The 25,915-nt window shown below is 43.6% G+C and overlaps 1 protein-coding gene across 1 annotated transcript; it reads right to left on the bottom strand.

Annotated features, from left to right (window-relative positions):
• LOC149874111 (protein spire homolog 1-like) lies at window positions 1-25,080 on the bottom strand. The gene is made up of 16 exons (XM_090056416.1): window positions 24,694-25,080; window positions 22,021-22,052; window positions 21,214-21,378; window positions 19,757-19,882; window positions 19,409-19,474; window positions 17,779-17,946; window positions 14,289-14,357; window positions 13,582-13,711; window positions 12,850-12,986; window positions 11,821-11,896; window positions 9,232-9,380; window positions 7,321-7,452; window positions 6,119-6,183; window positions 4,756-4,783; window positions 2,009-2,151; window positions 1-432 (listed from the first exon to the last, which is right to left on the bottom strand). Exons 1-16 carry the CDS (start codon window positions 24,932-24,934, stop codon window positions 246-248), a joined length of 1,914 nt encoding a protein of 637 aa, XP_089912542.1. The 5' UTR covers window positions 24,935-25,080; the 3' UTR covers window positions 1-245.
• Between the last annotated feature and the right edge of the window lie 835 nt (window positions 25,081-25,915).

Raw genomic sequence — 25,915 nt, 5'->3', positions numbered from 1 at the left:
AGTGCTTCAACATTTATTTCTATATATAAAAAGTGTAGGGTAGATCTAAAAGCCACAATGTTTAACAATTACTTCATTAGAAGTAAATTGTAACTCTGCCTCCTGGTTAGACTAACTAGGATAGGAGTCTTTTATTCAGGATGTTATGTTAATGGACACAAAGTTTTTGGGGGGTGGGGTTCATTTGTTTTTATATTGTCACAAGGTACAGAACAAAAATTGGAGAGGAGATGCACATGAGGGGATCATTCCAGTGCAGCCCATGACCAGGATCTTTTCCTGGGAGGGGTACGCTGCTGCTGACAGGAAGTGACATGCAACAGATACCACTCACATTTTGTACAGATGTCCATAGAAGGCCAGTCCACCATGGTGGTCTTGCGACTGGCAAGAGGCTGTGCTGTGCACCAAGGTTCAAACACAAGTGGTACTCTGAAAGTTACCAAAAACAGGGCCAGATGTCAGGTAAGAGGAACATTGTTCTGCCAACCCCTCTCTCATGTGGTCCAGCACAACTTTGTGCTTTTATTTAGAGCACAGCTCTGAAGGGTGCCATCTGTTGGCTCTAGTCTAACCCCACTTAGAATCATTCTTGGGAAGAACTAATAAGGATCAGCACATCTCCATTAAACTGAGGGTTGTTCCATGGTGATGGGTTTTTCCCCCCCACACAATTACTACACTTTCCCAAGCCTGGCAATGAAAGCAGAGATCTGGTGAGAACTTTAGCTGGTTCAAAATGCAGCTGCCCAGCTGTTAGGCCAGTGGGGGCCAACTCTTTTTGGCAGGTTTTCCCACAAATGAGCACCACACTTTCCCTCTGTGCCTCTCTGATACTCTCCCCCTGCCCAGGTTGCTGCTGTGCTGCCTGTCACTTCCCCAGTCTGCTGCATGCGAGACAGATCCTTCTTATACCACAAGTAGCTTGACCCCTTCACCCCCATGTTATGCAATGACGACTGCTAATAACATCCCAGTAGCCTGGAATTTCCACTCTTCAGTTAGGATCAGGGTCCACATCTTGAGTCCGGAGGCTGCAATGGACAGGTTGGGTCAACCCCAAAGAGAACTTTTCAAGTCTAGGATGGAAGGATTGCTGTGACAATTGCTTGTCATAATGGGGGGATACACCCTGTGAACTTGCAGAAAAAGACACAAGAAATCTGTCTTCTTCCCAAAAGGGCCAAGAATGATCTTGTCACATTATAAACAAAAGACACAAAAAAAACTTGCCATTTTGGGATAGCCTTCCAGTAGAATGGGAGCAGGGACCAAGTAAATACCTTTATGTGTTCCATGATCCATTCAGATGCTGTAGTCCAAGGGTGGTCAACCCAAGGCATATTTGCCACAAGTGGCACAGGCAACCTGTGTGACACATGGCAACCTGGGGAGGGAGCAGCAGTATACCAACAACACGGGAGAATTGGGACAATACCACCCAGAACTTCATCATTAACTTACCTGAGGCAGGGCAAGAGGATTGGAGTGGCACTTGGAGTGTGCAGGGATTATCTGGTAGCACACCTGCCAAAAATGTTGGCCCTAACTGCTGTAATCTATCACCAGGATGCTACTAGTTCAGTCACAGGGAGTCTTCCCCTGGGCGCACAGAGTTGCTGCCTACAAACTACATGAAATATCCTGAATATCAACACAGTTAGGGCTCACCTTGGGGAAATGCTGCCACCTTCAATTAACTTGTCACAGTGACTCTTTCCAGCACAGCATTTCACCTGAAAGATGCATGATATCCATTCTACTCACCTCTTGAGAGTCTGAAATCTCATGGCATTCTTTTAAAAGAGAATGACAGATAGCTCAGACTAGTGGCCAGGCCAATCAGCCGTTGAGCATAAAATGATATCGACAGAAGTGGTATGGATTCTAATGTCTGTTATAATTGTTTTGCCTGCACAATTCCTACTTCAATGAAGCAATTGCCTGCTCTCAACAGTGGCTTTTAGTTACCCAGGTGAAAAGACCAGAATGAGTTTTCACAGCTTACCCAGGACAGCTCCAACGTTCTGCTTCATGCAACATCTGGGAGGTTGTCTCTTCTTGTGCAGCTGGGTCCTCATGTTTGAGGACTCTTAGTGGCTTTAGGAAGCTGAGTGGGAGATGTACACACTGTCTGAAGGGCATGGACATCTGAAGCAAAACATCATGAAAGTTAATCCATCAAGAGCAGGGGCGGGCAATTATTTCAGCTGGAGGGCTGCTTAAGGAATTTTGGCAAACTGTCAAGGATTGCAAGGGTGGCCCCGCCCCTTGACAGGTGCCCCACCCCCTGGTTGCCATCTTGGGACCAAAAGTCTTGCCTCCTAACCCCTAACCTTTGGCCCCAGAAGTACTCCTTTTGGGAAGGGGGTTTGCCATCTTGGAACCAGAAAAACCCCCAAACAAATTATATACACTTAAAAACCCCCAAACATCCACAGTAATATTTTATTATGTTTCCCCCACAATTTGTGTGCATTTGCACTGTGTATATAGAAGTGATTCCATAATAGCTCAAAATTAAGTCTTACTTCTGTATATTGGGGGGGAGGGGGTGCGTGTAGCAGTGCATGGGGCTCCCCCAGAGATGCACAGGTATGTATAGGCGTGTGGGGAAGAGTGTGGTTGTGGGTATGATGAGGTGTGTATGTGAGCCCTTGTGCATGACCCTGAGCCGGTCAGCGCCCATCTCTGCGCCACAACAGCCCAGAGCCTGTGTGCCCTGCAGTGCCTCCTCAACACCACCAACAGCACACAGCCCCAGCACTGCCTTGTGCCTGCTCTGCACTGCCTCGCTGTTGTTAGAAATATTATTAAAAATGCATTATCAATAGCTGTTAGCTCCCATCAATAGTTGTCCTTTGAATAAGTACGGCTGCCAGCCTTCCTTGTCTCCCTAATGAGAGAGGGAAGGGGGGGGGTTGGGAACTGAAGGAAAACTCTAAGAGCTCTCTTTGTTCTGCAAATTTACTATCTCTTTGTTACAGTAAAGCATATACTCCTTAGCGTTCTCATGTAGATAAGAGTAAATTGCAATTTTTAATGGTCCTGTCCTTGGGGCAGAGAAGGTTTGAACTTTTGGTAACCTAAAATACTTTCTGAGCAGGCGCAATCAGCTAATACATATTAAGCCTATCCGCCCCGCATACTTAAGTAGTTAATTATAATACACATGGGATGCATGATCTGACGTATTCTCATGCATGTTTGTATGAACCGGAAATGAGTTGTAAGAGTTCCTGCTTCTGTACACGTGCCAGAAGAGAGGGGATAAAAGCCTGCTAATGATGGTACTCAGGGGCAGAGGGTTTTGATCTTTTGTCTTCTCCCTCTGACCCTATTTGCAAATATATACCTTTTGTCTCACCAACAATGTGTGCCTAAGAATTTGTTATTCAATGAGCCTCCAAAGAAAACGAACCGAGAGAGAGTTTTTTTTACTTCACTGTGGCACATCCTGCTGCCCCTGGGCACACAGCAATGCTGGGGCAGCTCCATGGCTGGATTGTCTTTCTAGGCAGCTCAGTGGCAGTGGTTCCTTCCAGCTGCTGCTGGCCCCAGCCCCAGTGACAGCAGGGACTAGCGTGCGCAGCCCCGACCCAGCATGCTCCGCACCTGCTCCAGACTTGCCCATCTAGGCTCAGCAGCAGCAGTGGCAGCCAGGCAGAAACTGCTGTTCAGCACAGGGGAGAAGCAGCTCCTCCACCTTGCCACTTCTAAGCAGTGCTCACTGCATCCACCTGGCACTCACGCCATGCCAAGCTGTCTTGTGTCTCCATTCCCACCATCTCTGCTTAGTGAGTAGTTCAGTGCAGTGCAGCCTCAGGGCAGCAGTGATGGAAGTTCAGGGTAGCCCAACATGGTGTGGACTCCAGGTGGCTGCACCAAGAACTGCCTGGCAGTGGCAAGGGGAAGGGGCCACTTTTCCCCCCAGGCTTAGCAACAGTTTCTGTCTGGCCACCCTTGCTGCTGCTGCTCAGCCGGGACGGGCAAGTCTGGAGCAGTCACAGGGCATGCTGGATTGCAGCTGTATGAGCTGGTCCTGCAGGGCTGGGGCCAGCAGTGGCAGCAGCCAGATGAAGCCACTGCCACCCACGAAAGGCAGTTCAGCTGCAGAGCCGTCTCAGCCCCACTGTGTGCCCAGAGGATGGCAGGAAGGTCCATGGTGGGACCAAGGGACCCACAGTGGACTGGACAAAGCCCCTCTGTAGGCCAGAGCCCACAGGCCATATTTTGCCCATCCCTGATCAAGAGAATGTCTCTTTCACATTTTTTAAAGAAAGCTAGTATGTTTTTATGGGAGTTTACTTAATGTAGGGCTGGTTTGTTACTACATCATTAAAAGGTGGACACTTCCATTTTTCAAGGGTTGGGAGGTTCATTGCAATAAATACTCCACCCAGTGACTACCCACCATTTTACAAAAGGAGATGATGATACCCCACCCACCACTGTAATGAAAAAAAGAATCCTGAAGCAATTTGGTCAAATACACAGCAAATTAGTGGCTACCCGTAGGTCCTTTATCTACTGGACCATGAGGTCTCATGCTGTTTGGTCTATAGACAGATTCTATTATTGCTCTGAAATTTTGTGTGGGGGGAAAAAAAAAAAAAAAAAAAAAAAGCTCATTCCATTTGCTTAGAGGCAGGGTGGAAAACAGTTTAAAGACTAATGTAAAAACAGTCACAGCATGAGAAAGAAAATGTTTAGTAGTGGATGCGTCACAGGGGAGTCGAACAATAAGAGATGTACCTTGATGCAGCAGTCACAGCAGATAACACTAAGAAAAAACCAAAACATACACATAATGTTATTATCCAAATGAAGTTCAGGAGATTTATGTTACATGCAAAGACAGGAATGTTGTTTTTCTCCCCCTCTCCCCACCCCCAGAAAAGCTCAGAATAAAAACTCAGAAACATCATTTGTTATTAAAAAAACGAACAAAAAACAAACCCCCAAGAAAACAAATCTGAGATGAGCAATTTTTAGAACTTTCCTGTTCATTTACTGTTAGCAATCAGAGAGAGGTAGTTAGCTTTCTGTTTACAAACAAACATACATCTTTATACTGGGTGCATGCAAAACTTCAGTCTATAGACACGCTCACTGTTTGCCACAAATATGCAATATTCCTAATCCAGTATTTCTATCTTGTGACTAGCCAAACAAGTCAACTAGTGTTGACGTCTGCAGATAACACGTTTAAATGGGGTGCATCTGCCTGAAACAAAATGCATCTTAAATGACCAAGACAAACTTTATACACTTTGCAGGTCACAAGCTTGTATTCACGATTCATCAGGCTGCAGATCCTAAACATATGAAGCAAGATCAAGTGATGTTCTGTGCTGAGACCTTGAGGGCAAGGATTTGTTGTGATATCTTACAGAGGACCAACTGTGTAGCTGGGAGACCTGTTGGACATGCCATCAAGTATCAAGCACCATTCGATAGGTCAGTTAATAATATTGTTCTAACTGGTACTGTCCCGATTCTCCTGCATGTTGTTAACATGCCATCTGTAGGGTGGCTCTTGTGTTGACAATTGGTTACACTTTCTCCTTCTGTTGGATTGCACCATCAGGGTTTTTTGGTAGAAGGTGTGAGACTGTTGTGACGGGAAGATGAGCACTTCAATTATGAAAGCCTGTTCAACTGCCCTTCCCAACTATATTGTTAGTTCAATAAAAGATAAAATTGCACACAAAAAAATCCTCGTCTTCCATACCCTTACTGGACTATATCACAGCTGCAACGCTCCAACTCTACTTTAGAATTTGAGGAAGTTCAAATCCAGCCTTTGTGGCCAAGGCTGGTCTCCAGACTAGAGATGCTTATTGCTAAGAGGGAACAAGTATGCTACTTGTATGGTATATGTTTGGTTATTGCTCATGAATTTTAGAAGTCAAGAAGTTTAGAAAGTATTTAAAAGATGAATTTTTCCTTCACCCATAGCCATAACAGTTGTAATAGTGCTTCACTATGTTTGCAAACTTAAAAGGGCTAAACAGCCTGTTCTTATCAGATTGCTGGAATTGTTTGAAAGCTAAATTATTCAGCAAAGTCTCTTGACCCTTCCCCTTCACCCCAAACCCTTTCATACACAGCTTACCTGCTACAGAGATGACAGCTGTAAGGCCATTTAAAGAACATCTGCTTATGGCAACTGAAACAGACCTAGACAGAAGAATTACCCATGAATGCCAATGGAAAGATACTTTGGCAAGCTATGTATGTTGACAGTACAAAGCATTTTCCACGTAAGCCAATCCTTTGACAGCTTTAGATCTACACAGAGAAACAGAGTTCAGATGAAGGATAGCAGAGGTACAGGAGTTGAAATATATTATTAGGCAAGAAGTTTTTTCTATAAGATTTAAAACTTGAAGTGTTTATGATGCAGAGACCTGGGGAGGCTGATCCAGGCAGGAAGAGCTGTAATGAAGGCTCTTGACTGAACAAAGCTCCCTTGTGCAAAAGAATAGAAGGTAGCCAGTGAGAAGGGCAGGGCAGGGCAGGGCTAGCAGGAGAATGGGGACAATCTTTGAAGCATGGACTAGAACAATTCCAAGCCAATTAAGATCAGTCAGGGCAAACTTAAATGTGATCCTGAAGGGAATTATGAGCCCTACAGAAGATACCGAGTCTCTTGAATTCACCGAAAGGACAGCACGAATGCACAGCTCAACAAGAACCCACAGCTAATGGTGAAATGATATTACACAACAGGCCTGAATCCTAGGGGACCAGAGCAGTATTTCTCAACTTGTGGGTCACAGGAATATATGAAAGGGTCATAAACAAACTTTAAAAATGAATTCTCCTTTAAAAGGAGAAAAAAACAAACAAACCATGAGAAACCATGGGTTTTCCCTTGCAGGCTGACAGAGTTCCAGCTTGCAAGGGGCCGCTTGCCTCCCTCCTCCACACCCCAAACACTGTATCAGGAATGAGGGGCACTGGGCCGCGGCTGGCCATCACTGTTTACAAATAGGTTCTGATACAAAAAAAAGGTTGAGAACCACTAGACTAGAGCATTGGGAAAACAAAAGTCAAGAAAAAAAAAAAAAGGTAATAGTCAACAACTTCAGAAAAGATAGAAGGAAGGTAGGGGTGCACACAAACAGTGGAGATGGACAAGTGTGATACGAAAGAGGATTCAAGGTCACGGATACTACGATTAGATTGTGGAAGAAAACTGGCACAGGAGGCTCCCCCACCCCAACCCAAAAGCATCATGCTGGTCATAAGGACATGGTTACCAAGCGAGGACCTTTCAAAAAGGATAGTATGCTGAAGGAGAGTGCTACATACCTTGGCTCTTGAAGACATACTGCAACCGTATCTGTGGAAAGCAATCTCCATTTCAGATGCCATCATGGCATATCGGGTTCCAATCAGATCAGTAATAGTTGGCAATGGCCACTTTGTAGAATTCTCTCTCTCCTAGGCAAACAACTAAGAATGAACACATCAGCAAAAATGTGAGGAGGCTATCATCAAGTTACTTTAAAACAGAACTGAACTTTACACTAAAGTGATGGAGACAAACCTGGAACGCTAATTGCCACAACCATTTAATGCATCTCTCCTCAAATTCAGTTCTGCCAGGCTTCTCTGCAAAAGATGAACCATGTTCCAAATTGCCTTGCAAGAACCAGCCTTGACAGCTTCATGCAATACCAACAACTCTATTCCCTGCCCCCCACCCTCCCCATTCCTATGCAAATACGAGCCTTTGGTTTGTCACAACCAGAGGCCTCTGGGCATTTGAAGATGACACTTTAAAGTGGCTTTAAAGTGGGTTAAATGCCTTTTGCGCTGCTTTAATGACATTGTTGTTTGCACATTCGGTGGCGGCATAGTGCGCCTTAAATGACGTTGGGATGCAGCAAATGACTTGGGGCAATGCAAAGTAAACCATATCTGAGGAGTTTTAGTTTCCTACACTATGGCTGTAGAGGGAAGCACTGGACCCTAAGCAGCTCAGGGGCTGTGCAGGCAGACTGGCAGCAGCTTGGGAAGACAGATTTCATAGAAGGGTCAGGGGAAAAACAAACAAACAAACAAAAAAAACAGCGAGCCTGATCTTTTGTTTTTTTTCCTCCCCCTGGAGCCTGCCTGAGCTGCACTGGGCCCCAGTGTTTTCCACTGCAGTTGCAGTGCCCCCCAGGACTGCCTGAGCTGGGTGGCTGTGGGCAGGTGCTGCGGAGGGAAGTACTGCAGGCCTGGCTCCTAAGCTACTGTGTTACCAATTACCAAAAATCAAATCATGATTCACTCTGGGACCAGCTCAATACACAGTAGCTAGCTAATGTAACAAGTTAAGGAGCAAAGATTAACACCTACAAAACCACAAACTAAGCAGAGGAAAGAATCAATGCAGACAGTCAACTACCCCAAGACAGAGACAGTCAGTTGCACAAGCACCCATGTCACAAGTTTTGCCCGTCAGCAGCTAGGGGTGCAGGGATCCAGAACTCCCCTGCACTTATCTCCTTAACAGTTGGCAGGCTTTGTGGCCTCAGCAGGTGCTAGCAGGCCTGCAGTTTTTACCTTGCTGTGCCTTAACACACACAGGCTCATCTATGTCACAAGTTTTGCCTGTTAGCAGCCAGAGGTGCAGGGCCCCTGAAGCCAGACTCCCCCTGCACTTATCTCCTTGAAACTTGGCAGACTTTGTGGCCTCAGTAGGGGTGACCACTCCTGCAGTTTTTACCCTGCTGTGGTGTAACACATACAAGTGACATGAGTTCTGCTTTCAAGAATTTGGAGTGCAGCTTCCCAAATCCCTGCACCTATCTTCTTGAATCTTGGCAGGCTCCATGCTCTCCACAGAAGCTACCATTCCTGCAAGTTTCATCCAAATCAGATTAAAAAAACCCAACAAAGTTATAGATATTTCATTAATTCTTCATTATACCCTATGGCTGGATCTCTGAAGCTTTGGCCAAATTGAAGCAGGAAACCAATTCGCAGCTCTGAATCGGATCGTTGGCATCTGAAGCCAAATCAAATAGCTGCCTATTCACACAGGCCTAGTAAGTATAAAAGGTCTGAATTACATTTTGGGGAGCACCATTTCCCCTCCCCTGTTCTACTTCATAAGTCACTTTGTGTCATAAATCAAGCTGTAAGCCTCAGCACAACCGATAACCCATGTTATTCCTAGCTTGTGGTAGCAAAGACTGAAACTGGTGCTGCAGGCCCATGTCAAGGACTTACATGCTCCTTGCTTTGCAGGGCATTCCCTATAGACATTGATTTCCCTCGGCAGGAAGGTTGCTGATGGTTTGGACTCAGAAAACTATGTGTGTTGAGGTCTCTTGGTGCTGAAATTCTTGTGGCAGTAAACTTGCAATCTGCAGAGAAACCTGGATATAAGAAAAGGATTATAAGTAAATGCAGACAGGATCTGGCACTTCTCAGTATTCTCTAGAGGAGGCTAATGTTCAAAAACTGCAAGTTGATTTCTGAAGGCATGATTTCTAAAGAACCTTTGCTCCATTTGCCCCCTGCCAACACCGGTCACAACATTTCCCACCCCCCAATATATTGAAAATACTGTAATTAGACTTGTATGCAAGCAGCAGTGATGTTCTGCTTATAAGCAAGATCCTGCTCTAAATCAACTGATGCATTTCTTTCTTTTCACTCAAACGTTCTAAAGTGTCCCTTGTGTTCTGAAACTGGAAACCTAGGAAGATTTTTAGTACTGGAATTTCAATTTGTGTAAGAGCTGTACAGCCAATGCAATGGTTTGGGGGGGGCGGGGGGAACAAATGGCTTTCAAAGGACACTCTCCAACTCTGTGTGTAGGGAGAAGCTCGTCATGTCAAGTGGCATTAGAAAACTAGTGGTCTCAAAAAAGTAGGGAAGCAAACAGGGTGGATTTGATTTAAAATCAAATCAATTTAAATCATGATTTAAAAAAAAAAAAAAAATCACTGGTAAGGAAGCCTCAATTTAAATTATTGTTTTCTACAGAAAGTGCATTCTTGTTGGTTGATATAACCTTAATAGATATTATTCACATCTCAGAAATAGATGTAGATTTCATTTTTAAAAAGGTACACCTTATACATTTTGAAGTGATGATTTATTTTGATATTTTTTCAGATTAATTTTGCAGCTACAGCAGAAAACTGAATTATGACACTTAAATTGTTTTATTTAAAACTAAAATAATACGCTTATGTATTTTGGATATTTGTCTTAAAACAAACGTGTATAATTATTTTAACAAAACAAGCACATGCATTTTGGAAGCTTTAACTTTTTTAATTATGTGAAATGTGTTAACAAAAATTAAATGGATTATTTCAGACAGATCAACATGAGAAATTTAAAATACTGGGTTATGCAGCAAGCTCACACGTTACCTTCCTCTTCCTGTTTATTCATGAACTGGAGAAGACAGACAAGCTTTCCAGCTTTTTCAGTTCTTAAGCCATTTCTCAAATTTAGAATAAATTAGCCCAAAGGAAGAAAATCTTCTGTCTATACCTGCAGAAGCTACTGCTGTTAAAAGATGGATTACTACTTTGATAGTCTCTGATGGATTAAGGTGCTTAAGTGACTTTCATCAGTTCAGTTAAAACCTCATCAGCAAATATTTCTTGAATGGTTCACCCTTAGCCCTGAAATGTATTGCAGCTGGTATTATGGAGGGATGATTGCTGGATGCCCATGTCATAGCCAACTCCTCCTCTTCAACAGTTAAGGATTGACCCCGGTACCAAGTATTGAGACTAATGCCAAGGAAGTGAGCTCGAGATAGTGCTTGCTCCATTTTGGTTTTTTTAGTGCCTCACTCAGTTCCTTCCAAATTTCAACAGCATCAGCAATAAAACAGCCATTTCCCTGAGCTTTGTTCAAGGCTACAGAAATAGGCTTCAGGATAGTCAGCACATGTTCTACATTTCTCAATGTTGAGAATGCTGGCTGACTATTCCATCTATTTAGTCATGGTTTTATTCTCAAATTGTCATCAGATTAGGCCAGTTCTCAATATAAAAATAACTCAGAACAGTCCACTATTGAGTTCCATTGCATATCTTGTGGGACAGTTAGTTTGGTTCCTCCTGTTTTTTTCAGAGCAGGTGCTGCGAAGTGGTTGTTACGGAAGTTATTTTGCAATTTCAGCAACATTAGCCTTTATTTTTGGAGCACTGAAGTCTTTGGCTAAGAGGTGCATCAAATAAGTGCTGTAGCCATATGTTATTAGCTTGGGGCTTTTTTCTAGATTTCTTCTCATCTTTGATACATTTGCAGCATTGTCTGTGACAAAGCTGCATACTAGAGATTTGAATCCCTCTCCCCACAGTTTGTTATAGCTTTTACTGCTACTTCTTGCAAGTATTGTGCTGTGTGGATTTCCCAATATATCAATTGTTTCTGTAAAGTAGACAGTTCCTTCTTCTGTTGTCCACAATGATGCAGTAATACGTGCTTGTGTGACATTGCTCCACCCAACAAGACAGGTTAACAATTTTTTCCCTCTAGAATTTTTGCACACTGTTCAGTTTCTCCTTCATACACTTTATCCAGCAATATCATCTCAAATAGTATATAATTGGAAGTTATAATCCCTATTCCATGATATCTTTGAGCTTTAACATACCTTAAATCATCTTTAGGGTTTTTTTTAAAGCATCTTAAAAAAAAAAGTGATTCATTAAAAAGAAAAAAAAAATTGACTTTATTTTTTTAAATAGTTGATTTTTATCCACCCTGGAAACAGAGGATGGTCATGGGAAAGTAGATACTCACTGACCCCAGTACTCAGATCGCAGTGACAAAGGAGACACTGACCTCTGCTGTTGTAATTCTGTAAAAATGACCTTTCTGAGGTCACTCTCTGGGCATTTTCCAACGGCCAACCTGCTTCCTGTGGACAATAAATGAAATCTTTTTATACCTAGTACAGAAATATGTCCCCAGGCATGCCTTACTTAGTTAAATTACCCTGGCATAATCCAGAGCTGAAGAGATTAGCATATGTACTAAGAACTGCTAAGGAATGAGACAACTGGGGCTCTTATGAAGCAACTAAGAAAATGTCATTCCAGCACTAACAATTCTAACAGTGCTCCTATGATTTATTATATTCTTAGTGAACCAAAAAGAGCTCTACCAACTCTACACTGGAGTTCTGCAAACACTTATTAGTATTTCAAGCACAGATGCCTATAGAAAATTTTCCAGTTTGCAGGCCAAAGTACATGTGCCAGAAGCAATTACACATTAAAGCTTTATTTTTGTTCCAGGTGGTTGCTGACTAAATACAGCTTGAATTTTACGTGTCAAATGTTTAAGCCAATTGTGATCAATCCAATGAGTTTAGAAAAAGTGATTTTTCAACACATTTTAAATTAAGTGCTTGCTTAGATGCTCCGCAGGCAGAAGAAACTAACTTAATTGGTTTAGTTACTTAAAGAAAATCATTCAGTCTGTTTTATTATAAACTCCATGAGATAGGAAATGCAAACGCTTCTAGACTGGATAGTGACCAAGTGGCATGTTGTATTATACAAGTAAAAGGAAGAGAACAGAAGAAAGATTCTCCAATTTTGGCCAAGGATGTCCCTACTCATGCAAAGAGAGTCTATGAGATCTCTGCTTAAAAAGCAGGAAGGACTACAGTTCAGCTACCCTATAAAAGGATGTCAAGCACGGTTTGGAATTCTGTAGCCAAGAGGACTCCAATGAACTAAATTCCTTCATCTGGGAAGGAAGAAAGGCCTCAAGATTCGAACCTGAAGTTTCAGGGTGCATGCACTTGCAGTGTGATGCCTGAATCACTTCACCCTCTCTAAATTGTGGTTTCATTTCAAGACTTACCTGAAATTCTTGGCTCAGCAGGTCAGAACCCAGCAGCCAGTTTTCAGCTTTGTGAGCATTAAGTCCTGTACTGGCATTTTGGACAGATAAACCACTGTCACAAGGAAAATTGAAGACGTTTAGTGTCACAGAAGCATCTGTAAAAAACAAAATAAGACATGGAAACAAGTTTCAGTGCAAGAAAGCTGGACTGTTTGGCAAGTAGATGGGCAAGGTAGGAAAAGTGTGTGTTCAGGCACAACCCAGACCAGCAGAAGTTGAAGGACACGTGCAATATTGGGAGTCAGCTGGTCTTCCTCCTCATTAGCTAGGACTCATCCAAAAGCCTTAACCATTCCCTGGTTCCTTAACTGCAGCCACAAGATACATTGCCTCCCACCCTACCAAAAGACTCCCTGGCATTTCTACAGCTTAGTCATCATGAGAGCACTCTGGTGCAGCATAGATATCATTCATGGGCAATAGTTTATCTGCTCTCTACAGTCTCAGAATATGCATGTCCTGACTTTCCTCCTAAAAGATGAGGTACCCTAATCAAATCAGCTGGCCTTAGCATTTAACATGAGCTAAAGGCATTTGCAGAGTGGCATGCTAGTGCCCCCAACAATGGAGCCAAAGCCACTCATCCATGTCCTTTACTTCATCCACCTCAAACCCTGAACTCATACATCACAACTGATGCTGGTTTGCTAGGAGTCAAGCTGCTTTGTAGAGCTAGTGCTCATGTAGTACCTTTGAGCCTACTTTTACTTCTTTCTGTGGGAGATGGCCGAAGTTTGTGTGGCTGTTTTATTTCTGTCATGAGCAGCTCATGCTGACTAGGTTCCTGTGGGAAACGGTCCTTCAGTTTTCTCTCCACCACCTGCAATGCAAAGAACAAGGCTAAGAACAGCAATCAAAGTGAAGACTCCAGGAGCTCCAGACAAGCCTCCTTCTGCCAAATCAAGTACATTGCTATGCACATCCTTCACATCCAGGCAGAACCCCTGTCCTCCAAGAATTCTTAGTACATACCACCTCTGCATTTCACATACTAATTCCACTACAACACTGGGAAATTAATCAATCAGAGCTCACCTAACCAATGGGGATCCTTCCTGTGGACAACTTGCCTGTGCAACACAAGTTGGCAGCTCTAAGAAGAGCTCAACAAGGTTGTACAGAAACATTTTAGAATCAACAGGAGGATTATTGCAGTATTCTGCTCTTTCCCTTCTCTCACAATCATTTTTACTATTTTAAGTAGCTTTCTTTCTACCATGTAACAGGTACTTTTGGAGCTAGCCATAATTTTAGTTTGGTTTAGAGAAGAAAAGTACTATTCTATCCATTCCCAAGTTGAAATGGTAGTTGAGTTGGTGGTGCTTTAACCAGTTTCGGTTGATTCAGAAATCGTTCTGCTTATTCCATATCTTTATTCGTGATCCTAAGTCACTTACTGGCTTTAAAGGTGGCTTTAGAAGGATTATGTTTTCTTCAGAGCTCCTGATCTTCTGCTCACTGTTGATCTGAAAGGGCAAGAAAGGAAACTTAAGTGATGAAAGCTAATTTTCTTCTCACTTGGCTTCTTATCCCCAGAAATAAGCGAGATTGGGAAACAGTTCCAATCCCATGCCAAATACCATACAGGCCACTCATGGCTTTTTTAGATAGTGTTTAGCTCAAGGAGCAAGATTAAACAAGGAGTTTTGTTTTTTTTAAAGACGATAAAGATCAAAGGTGTTAAAAAAAAATTTGATGAGAAATGTTTTTGGGGTAAGAAACAGCTTTTCCAGTAGGTAGCCATGCAGACCTGAGCTGAGTTGAGGTTTACTCATAAATCTTAAGTGTCCACAGGTTCTTTTCTGGGGTTCCCAGAAGCAACCCAGAAGTCTTTGTCTGTAGGCGGCCTTATAATGAGGTGACATGTATCCAGACACCATTGTTGCATTACAGTCCAAAGGGATGCCGCAAACTAGAGCTCAGCACATTTTCCACACCCAATAAGCTATGAATGGCTCCACTTATAGCTCAGTCAAAAGAAGCTCCTGAACAGATGAACTGCAAATGAAACAGCTGGTGAGCACAGCAGTAACCCACTTCAGGGTTCTGTCAAGTGTTCACACTGAAAAATGCCAAGATACGGATCTTCTTGCATGGACACTTCCTCTACTAACTTCAATGTCCCAACGGAGTGTTTGCATGAGGAGAGGATATCAGAGAAGATAAAACCCAAATTTTTAATGCAGTGAGTTTTGTGTTTCCATATTATTCACCTGTCCTTGCAGGTAGGTCTACTGAGCACTAAGATGCCCAGGCAGTGAGGAAGGACACCATGTATATTTCTAAATAACTCAGTCTGACAATGACCCTCCTCTGTTAGTTACACCTTCAGTTTGCCAACCTGACCACAATGGGATAGAGACAGATGTGGACAGCCTTGCAAATTCAGAGTGGCATATCTGAATTGAATCAATCAAAGCAGCCTCCAGATACCAGGAGTGAACAGAAGATAGAGCAGTAGCTAACTGGAGGTACCAATGCTTAGTGCCTGCTTTTGTCACGGTGAAATATTTCTGGACTGAACTCTGATTGCCAGTAGTCCACAGGCAATGGCTGAAGAACCCTGGGTCAGTTCATTCAGTCACTGTAGATTATAGTTTTCTCCTGTACAGTGGACCTGTATTTCAGTGCATTAGCATCCCTAATTGTTACACATCAAGACCTATCACCTACCAATTATAAGTCCCCACAATGCATAGTCCACAGCAGTGCTTTTCAACATTTTTGATCCCATGCTCCACCCAACAACTGCAAAAAGATCCTTGTGACCTCTGGAACCAGAAGCAGAGGAGCAAGGCAGCTAGCTCAGCATTCAGCTTTAAGCAGGAAGCAGTATGGCTACTTTAGGCTGGGTGCAGTCCTTCACTAATTAGCTCTGCCACTGCACATGATAATTAGTCTGCCTGCAATATCACTTTAAGATGGCTGAACTGCTTCTTGTTTGGGAGGCACAAGAGTAGCAAGGCATCTCAGAGCGATACTGCCTGCCTCAGTGGAAATATTTATCAGCTGACATTTCAGACCCTACCACCCCTGAAAGCATCTCACCCTGCCCCCAACACCCACCCTTTCAGATCACTTTGAGCACCTCTGTGGCCCACTGTTGAAAACCAGTGTTTTCAGAGTACTTTCTTTGGTTCCCACATCACTGTGCCATCTGATCACTTCAAGCTGTGACTAAAGAGTTGGCTGGATTCAGGCTCCTTCTCCAGATTACAGCTTTCCAGGCTAAACAACAGAACCCTGTTATAGTCCAGAATAAGACCCAGTGTTTAACAGGGAGGGACTAGAAGCAACTTAGAGTAAGGGTCTTCATGTCTGGCTCAGTCAGGACTGTTAATCCCTTTCACTTTATAAGTAAATAAGGGGCAGAAAAGCTGATGTCTTAAAATATGGTACGCCACACTAAAAAGAGGGAAAAGCCTTCTTTATTGCAGACAAACTTGTTTCTTATCTTTTGCCAAAAAGATGGAGAGTCTGGTTTCAGTGCCCCCTGCAATGCCATACCACCTCTTTCCAGCCTTTAAAACCTGCCATCATTGCTAACTAACCCTGTGGCATGCAAGTGGCACTGCAGACCAAAGGAACTCAGTCATCTTTGCCAACAATGAGCAGCCTTGGAAGCCACTAAGGACTGAATCAGCACAACAGGAGTCTCTAGGAGTTTATTCCACTCTCCTCACCTTTCCCAAATTCCCATTCACGGAGCGCTGTGTGGTGTTTGCTGCTTGAAACAGACAAAGACCAAGTGCTTCTACTGATCCAGAGGAAAACATACTTTATACGCACAACTACCATTGGCAGCATCCTCGTTTTCTCAAAAGAGATCAGATGCAAAAAGAGCCTGTTGGTGCACAGGCTTGTGTTTGAGGTGAAAGGAAAAAGTGGGCAAAAGACAGTTTCATCAAGCAGCTTTACATGGAGTAACTTAGAATGCTTTCGGGAGCATCGAGTTTAAGTTCTTGACACTGAAATGAATGAGTGAATGTGGGTGTCATACACTAGGTTCCAGCTCAAGGGGAGCTCTAGCCCATACTCAGAGCCTAGAAGATCCTGAAGAAAGTTACAGGATGTAGACATGTTTTAAATTTAAACCAAATCAGTTACCAGCTACCTAGAGGAAAAGACTCTAAACTTGACTACTGCCCAGGGTTGGATCTAAGAGAAGTGCAGTGGAACAGTTGCACTCCTCTTTGATCCCTGCTCCACCCAAAGTTTAAGATCAAATGCCTGGCAGTAGCAGTAGCATTTCTATTCAGGTAGCAGTGACTTAATGGTGCAGTGTAATCTCCTCGATTCCATCTAAACTCTTCATTCCACAGGTGTTAACACTCTCTCCCCTTTCAATGATCCACTAATCTAGCTATCCTTTCTGCTGCAATTCTGCTCTCTGTTAGCTACTTCTGATAACATAGCTCCTATTTCACAGCCCTGCATACTGGTTTTAACTCCAGCTAAAAACATCAATTCAGGCATGGAAACATTAACTCAGGTGAGCATTAACTCGGCTGTAGAATTAACTTTCAGTGAAGGATTGGTAGCACTGTCAAGATACTCAAGGAAGTGAAATTGTTTTATGAATCTGAGATTCATACATTTAATTTTGATGGCTATAGAACTAATGGAATAACAGCTATGTCTAATTGGTTGTGATTTTTTTAATACATAATATGTGATGTAGGAAATTAATGCATGTTCCGATAGTTAGTGCTTTTTCCTTTGATCTTAAAACTGAATAATATAGCCATGGACCCTTAGCACATTAGTAAAGCTTTGTTTCCTTTTAACTGGAGGAAAAAAGTGTATTGTGTTATATGTGATGGTTCACCACACTATCTCCACCCCCCTTTTCAAAATCATAGCTCTACCTATACTACTGCAACTCACCTTCACCTTCTGGAGAGTATACCTCTTGTGTCGGATGTCATCTGCCAACATCTCAAAGGGGGAGCGGGCAGACTCTTTTAGAGGACTGTTATGCTGTAGCTGTTTTGTGGCCTTGCGCAGCTTCACTCTCTTCCGCAGTTCATCAACAACATCATGCCACAAGGCAGCCTGCAATAGGGCAGCACAGGTTGATTACACACCATATGCCAGGATGTCTGAGGGGCATTTTCCTTGCATTCAAAGAGGGAGGTGCTCAATGAGCAACTCAAGGAATTTATAGCTGCAGAAACACCTGCTTGGAAGTCTGGGGGGGGTTTCAGGTTTTTTTTTTTTTTCCTTTTCTTAAAGGGCCAGAACTGGCCCAGGCTAAACCAGATGTTCCTGCCTTGACCAGGGGGTTAAATTAGATGACCTCATAAGGGCTCTTCCAACCTTATTTGATTGACTGGCAGAATCCTATACAATTCACATTCTGGCTACCATAAAGTCAGAGACTCAAGATGGTGCAGCCTACTGGCCATCTTGGAAACTTAACACTAAAAGACCAATGGCAGAGAATGTGCAGTGGAGCTCTTGCCCTTGGAATTTGTTTCTCTTGATGCAGCAAAGCCCAGTTGTCTGTTGACCTTGAGGTCACACTGCAAAATGCATATTTACTCAGGTCTTCCCTAAAAAAAGTAGCTATACAAGCTTATAGTTTGCGGTTTTCTATAGCTTGCCAGTTTGTTTTAAACAGATCACAAAAGTTGAAAATACGCCCAAACACACATTGCACAAACATTTTCATATGAATAGCTTGAATATGTTTCAAAGTGAATGCTATTTAGACAAAGGGAGCATGTCCACAAGTCTCTTGGGAGGGTTGGGGGTGGGGTGGGATCAGGGGGAAAAGAGTGTACTGTTACTGTCTCCAGACTCCAGACTCCAGTGCATTGGTTTATACTGGCTAACTTCCAGCCAGAAGAGCTATTTGTTTTTGGCAGAGCACTGAAGGCACTGAGCCCTGGCTGGGACAGAATAACTCATTTCGTCTGATCCAACAAGCGTGTAGTCCAAGAACTAGGAGACGAGACTATAGGAGCCGTGGTAAGGTAATCACGCAATCTATGTCCACCCTGAACTTTTCTGCCCGGAAGCCTCCTTCCATCATTGTTTTTACACGCATGATCAATGCAAACAGTTGGCACCACCTTCATATGTAGCCATTGACTGGCTACTGGCCTTGAGCCACCTCGATATGTAAGCCTATTCACACACGGCATGTCCGAGGGACATACCAGCTGATCTATACCAGCTTTCCCAGCATTGCTCGGACTGAAATATCTTGAAGTAGCTGCTCACATGCATGCTTAGTGTCTCTTTGGAAGTGGATTAAGTGACACTAGAAATAACTCTATTTTGCATTAGTGTCCAAGGAGTTCATGGGAAAAAACTGACACATTTTAAATTCACACCCTAGCTTTTCATGTAATAGTTTCCCCTTGTTTACAAGGCCTTAGCTTCCTGAGTTAGAGGGTTTTTCTTTTAAACGGTTTTATCTGTATATTCGGATCAATATTCTATGGAAAGTCTCCAGAAGGCCTCACACAAGGGTTATAAAAACAAACAAACCAAAAATCTAAATCCTTACCCAGCAATTTGCCTTCTTCTGGGAAGGATTTTCCAGCAAAGCTACCACATCCATTCTTTTCAGACTCTGTCAAGCAAACACATGACCTGATCATTAGCCTGCACTGCATTCAGTCATTCCCATCTAACTAGTCTGTCACTGAATTGCCATCTTTCACATTTAAAATTCTTAGAAGACAGAAGTAATTCATAAGATTCTTAAAAGCAGTAGCAATTTAAACACCCACTTTCCCCCCCCTTTTTTTTAAATATAAGTTCAGCTAAATAACCCTCCTCCAGGGGAAAAAGAATTCATTGTCAGAATTAAGTGGGTGGAGTTAGGGAACAGATGGTGATGGTCCCAAGATACCTCTTTGGAGTTCTGGATGGTAAATGCAAGTTGCTGAAGATCCATGTAATCAGCAAAAAGAGCCCTAGAGATTGCTCTGTAATGACTGGAGGCCTCAGAGGGCCAGGACACATGCTCCTCACAGATCTGCAAGACAATGCAGCAATTGTCTCAGGTATTTATTTCATTTTCTTTGGTCTCAAAAGGAATTCCGCCCCCCCCCCAAGTAAGATTACAGCTATCCAATGCCTGGAACGCACCAGCCAGCTAGAGAGAGACGGACTGGAAAGAGTGAACTTTCTTGAGACAATCTAAGCTGACGAAGTGGGAGTTGCTCTCATCCAGATCCCAGGTCTTCAAACAACATGAATATGCCTTGGATGAGTCACACCTTAGGTTTTCCCTTTTCGTAAACCCTGAAAGTGGGGTTGAATACTTAGAAAAAGTCCAGCATGAGAGCAGTTTGGACAGTGCTTTAACTTCAAAACCCATTTCGGGCACGTTGGCCTTAGTAACACTTCTCACAGTACCGACGTGCTAAGTTCTGCTGATAGCAGCTTTCCGCATGGAGATAGGCATTTTTGTATTCAAATACCCAGAAACAAGTTTGCAATGCTACTTTATGATTGCCTGCCCTCTAGAGGCCAGAAGCCGGGAGAAAGCATTGACAAGACTAAGGTTAGCTAAAGCAAGTTAGTTCATGTGTTAATCTAAAGTCAGTAAGAAGGCTTCCTTTGGCCTGAATGCTGCTTTGGACTCAAGGAATCCTTAATCCCTTAGGATACAGGCAGCATTGCTTAGGAGTGCCCATGTTCTGGCAAACAGCTCTTTGCAGAGCTCTCTGTGTGTCTGCACTTCTATCCACCTATCAAGCAATAATAGTTTAAGTGGACAAGATCTGGCATGTTGCTAGGGTCATCTCATCTACAGTGATCTTGAGGCAGGACATTTATGCTTCCTTACACCAACATACCCTGGGGAAAAAAAAGTGGTGCATCAGGACACCTCAAGTGGGCTGACCCTCAGGAAGTAGGAGGATGAAGAGCATGAACCAAAAAAAGCAAGTTAGCAAGCCCCAGCTTCACTCTAGATATTAACAGTTTCAGCAACTAGTTGCAACTGAATTAGCAGTGTGGTTACCCCATTGCAACTGGGAACTGAACCAGCTAATTGTGTGTAGCACTTGCAAGGGGGGAAAAGGCTGTTTTTTCCTGCAAGCAATTGGAAACATTTTGGGCCATGCACACTGGACCCCCTAACCACAGTTGTGCCAAAGTGCAACCACTCTTCCTTCCTCCCCATCCCTGTGCCATAAGATCTTCTGGAGTGCACCATTCTCACCTATTGTTATAAGAAGAGTACTAAGTACCTCCTCCAGGGTACTACCCAAATTTTCCTAGAATGCTCTCCAACAGCGGTGAGTGCCAGTACATTTGCATTTTCAACAACTGGACTATTAAAAAGAAAAAAGAAAAAACCTTAATGACATCCTGAAGACTGATTGCTGGTTTTGTTGCCTCAATGTCTAGTTTCAGCATGAGGGAAATCAGGTTTTCCAGGGGTTTGCTCAGCTCTCGCTCCATATGGCTGTCAATGCCCCAGTCCAGGGCATTATAGATCACCATTCCCAGACACTCCAGCAGCTATGAAGAGAAGCCAAGGAAGCAAGTGACCTTTCAGATCAATGGAGTAGTTCAGTATTGTAAAGACAGCTCCTAGATGATACCTTCAGATTTCTAACTTTTCTAACCCAAAGAACACCTCTACCTACTTTGGAGATCATGTGTCTTCTTCCACAGAAAGATAAGGTGGTCACAAGGTAATCCTGTCATGGTTGCTCAAACTGGGTGACACGGTATAAGAGACTAGACCAGAATCACTTATGATAACAGCATGCTCAAGTTGTGGAAGTGTGCTATGGCAGCAGAAATACACCCACGTTATAAACCCCATAGTTGGCAGTATTGTCAGCTGCATCTCACCCTTTTCCCTTACAGTATGTACATCATGATCACTCAAGTGGTTTCATTTCTGACCTTGGCCTTGGGCCTTTCCTTGGTCAGAGAATGGAGATGAAAGTCATCTTCCTTCAGGCCCCTGGCATTCTTCAAGCACCAAAAATATTAAATGACAACTGAATCTTTTGAACATGACACACTGTTGCAGGACAAGGCAGCTTAGATTTCTGTACCTAGAACATCTACTCAGAAAGGATTATGATTGGGCCATTCCTAGGTTGAAGTCATAGATCCTTGACACCATCCCAATTCCAAAGAGAGACTTACCTTGTCCTCTGATTGTTGCATCTTGTTAACATCTGAAAGGGAAACAAGTGAAAGAACATAAGCCTGTTGGGACTGTGAACTGCTTGCTCTTTTTTGTTATAAGATAAAGCCTCCACTGACCCTACTTGGTGGAATGGCAGAGCCATTAACATGTCTTGCTATAGTGCTGGAGGTGAAAGTTCAAGCCCTGCTCTGGTCTTCTGCCAGACTGCCCCAGTTGATTCAGCTGTAAATGGGCATTTGGTCATTCAGGGTGAGAAGCCACAAGTGACCAGATATCATGCTGGCCATATCATGCCCTTATATGACACTGACTACAGTAATTGGTGTGCCTTAACCACAGCAGCCCAATGGACTGTTAGGCTTGCCTGGGCCCTTGACACAGACCCAAAGTTCCCTTTCCAGTATATCACGCAAGTTTGGTTTCTTGCCATTGGGAGAAGTCCTCAGACAGTTTTATCCTCCATTTTCTTGGGGGGGGGGGGAAGGAAGGGAAGGGAAGGGCAGGGAATTGGATGAGAATCCAGGATCATTAGAAAACAGTGCAAGGTATGGTTTCTTTTTGATGTTCTCTGCCTCTGGATGCTTCTCAAGTAGAAATAGAAAGGAAGCGTCTTTCTCTTTTCTCAACACCCACTGCTCCCATGCAGACTACAGATACAACAGGCCTAAATATAGTTCAGTCAGACTATACCAAGGACTTGCTCTTTGGAAAATGGAGACTTGTCTTTTGGCCACCTTTCCTCCTAACGTGGGGGAGCCACAACTCATATAGAGATTTCACAGAAAAGGCATGAGGGAAATCAGCTTGCTCCAAACACTGCAAAGTAAACACATGCAGAAAGTGACTAGTCACTTTTGTCAAGCATTAGTTCCTTTCCCTTCAGTGTCCTCAGGAAATGGCATCATCATCAGTGTGCACAGGAGGCTAGACTCAATGGCTTAAAAGACCCATTCTAATCCTATGTATATATTATTACTTCTGAAGTCTAGCATCAGAAAGTAAAGAGACTGCAAAACTCGGTACGATTAAGCCATCCATGGTGTCCCCCGCTCCCCCTGCAAAGCTTGAGATTATGACTCGCAAGTGACAAAGTGGGAGGACAAGGAGGAAGGGAATGTTCAACTGAGGATGAAGTGAGACATTCTTCATCAACCCCTTATACAAGCCATTTGTTTAGGTAACATCCCTCTAACAAAGTGATTCAATGTGTCACTATTAGAAAAGTTGATTTAGCACACTTATGGTAGGGCCTGGTTTAAATTGTGGGCCCAGCTCGCTAATATCATGACCCAGTCGTGGCAGGGGCCACCATATTCATTACCAGATTGTGCCATTTCTCCCCCACACCATGCCCCTTGATTGGGAGAGGGGGTAGGTTTAATTGCAACAGGAGATGCCTAGTTCCAAAGGCCTCTGATCACTGCTGAAAAGCCCATTCCCCTCTCCCCCACCCCAACTTCCCTGGAAGAGGCAGTAATTAAGACAGCCCTGGCACCAGGTAAGAGAGTCTGCTTGTTCCTCTGGGCAGGAAGACTGGGGTGCGAGGGGTTGGGGGTGCCAGGAGACTGCCTTAGTATATGGCCCTGGCACTGGACAAAAAAAGCCACCTGGAGGAGCAAATGCCACCCCCCTCCCCAAGTTCTCTCCTTCCTGTCCCTTTTAGAGACAGAAGTTGCACATAAACCAGCTTAAATGATCAGAAACTGGTTTAAACCTGTAACAGTTGCCCTGCTGCTGAACTTACTGAAACCTACTGCTGGCTGTGACTGTGGACAACAAGTCCCAGAGGCACCTAGAAGCAGGAAGAAAGTGACAAGCAACCATGCAGAGTCCTGTTGCTGTGATTCTGGACTGCAAATCGCAGAGACCACAAGAGCAGCAGGAAGAGGAAGTGAACACCCATCCCATGTACCAGAGGCATGCTCTAGTGTACTTAACCTGTTTTGTGACACCTTCCCCCCTCCCCTAAGCTGCTAAACTTTTGCTGCTGGCTGGGGAATTCTCTTTCTCCAGCCTGCAGCAGCCACTGTTGCAACAAAATGCCATAATACAGCTGCTTGCTGGGGAACTCACTTAATTTTGTGATTTTTCAGAAAAAGTATAAAATCACAGTTTGAACCAGGCCCTATCCCACAGTATTTTTTATCCAAAGACTTCAGAAATACTGTGCAGAGAGCTATATTACAATCTACCACAACATTCAAAAGACATTTTATCTCATTATTACAGACAAGGGAAAAACAGCAGATGCAGAAAAAGAACTGAGAAACTGACTCCAAAGCCAACGCTCTAAACTTTGAGAAACACTGCTGCCAAGCTTCCCCCCAATTAATACCCCTTCTTCCCTATTTCCCTACGGGTACCCTAGTGGGTAGGGAAAATAGAGCCCTTCACATTAGTTGCATATTCACTGGGTTTGGAGACAAGCCAAGAAATTCCATGAGTCAGCCTGCTATTTGCAGAGAAAAATCAAGGGTTTTACTATGGAAAACAGTTCAAGGACAAAACAAACAAACAAAAAAACCCAGCCTCCCCCCCCAAAAAACAACAAAAAAACCCCAAGCAGCAACACATTTTTGATTATGATTGCTAAACAGTGTTACTAGCTGAATTAATTTTAAGTGCAGAATAGAAAGAAGAGCCCCATCAACTATCATCCTTACCCTTACCAGATTTACAGCACAGCAGGAAGGAAACATTGCCATTGGAATGGATGAGGATGCTTCCAGGGCCTTTTATAACCACAGTGGGAAACCATGGACGGAGCCCTTGAGCCAACTGTTTCATTTTACAGCAGCACTGAAAGCAAATGGCCCAAGCTTGCTCCTCGCTTACAGGCTGTTTATAACATCTCAGGAGCTCTTCCAGAGAGACCTTAGTAACACCCCAATCACATCTCCTGTCCTCCATTTCACATGTATCACTTATTTTCTATGTACTTGCTTGTTTGTTTACCACTTGAGCTGTTTTTCATCAGCTCTACAGGATAGAGCATCTTGTCCCAACAACCTTTTATCCAGTCTTCCTTTTCCTTCTTTCAGCTGTGACCATTCAGGTCAAACACCTCCTTAAAGGGACACCCTCAGTTTCACCATCTGATCTGTACTTATGAACAAAGGCACAGTGGGTGGGAAAAGGGTTCTAGGAAGATTAGAAGCCCAAGTTAAAACTCATGCCTGATATTAACACCACTGACTTCAGCAAGTTTATACATAGAATGTGAATCAGATTCAACTTGGAGCATACAAGCTACTACCAAAGTAGAAGAGGCAGTATAGGATATAAATCAATTTCTGATACAGGAACCCAGTGGCAGGAAGATACCAGGGAAACTCTGTTGCTGAAAGACTCTGAAGAGTGAGTGGAGTGCTAGTGTGATGTGCTTATAGCAAGCAGCCTGTGCTGTGGAGCAGGCCTGCAGTGCTGTTGTAGGGTCCAGGGAACACAGAGGAAGCAAGATGTGTTTGGTAGTGCTTTTTTAGTGGACCAATTCTATAGCTGCGAGAAATCCTAGACACATTTTTTGGCACACTAGACCCCTCTTCAGGTGTGTGAAAAATATCTTGGGAGCAGATGCCTTCTGTACAATTGTTGGGGAGTTCTGAATACTCCTCACCCCTTTTTGCTGTGCTGGGTCTGCCACTACCTGCCTCCTCACAGACACTCTGATCCCAGAAGCAGTTCAGTCTGAATCTGCATTGATGTGCATGTGAGAGAAGCGGATTGTGAGGGATAGCTTCAAGGGAACTGAGGTGCACAGGCCAGTGATCGCACCCAATGCTAATAAAGTGACCCTTGGAAAGAACAATGGTCACCAGTCATGGCTCAGTTTCCCTGCCGCCTACTAAACTGGCCAAGAGATTGATTTCTCAGAGACACAGGCAGGAAAAC

This window comes from Crocodylus siamensis, chromosome 1, assembly GCF_052110815.1.
Source record: "Crocodylus siamensis isolate JL-2025a chromosome 1, ASM5211081v1, whole genome shotgun sequence".
Classification (NCBI taxonomy): domain Eukaryota; kingdom Metazoa; phylum Chordata; order Crocodylia; family Crocodylidae; genus Crocodylus; species Crocodylus siamensis.
This window is presented reverse-complemented; position numbering and strand designations above follow the sequence as displayed.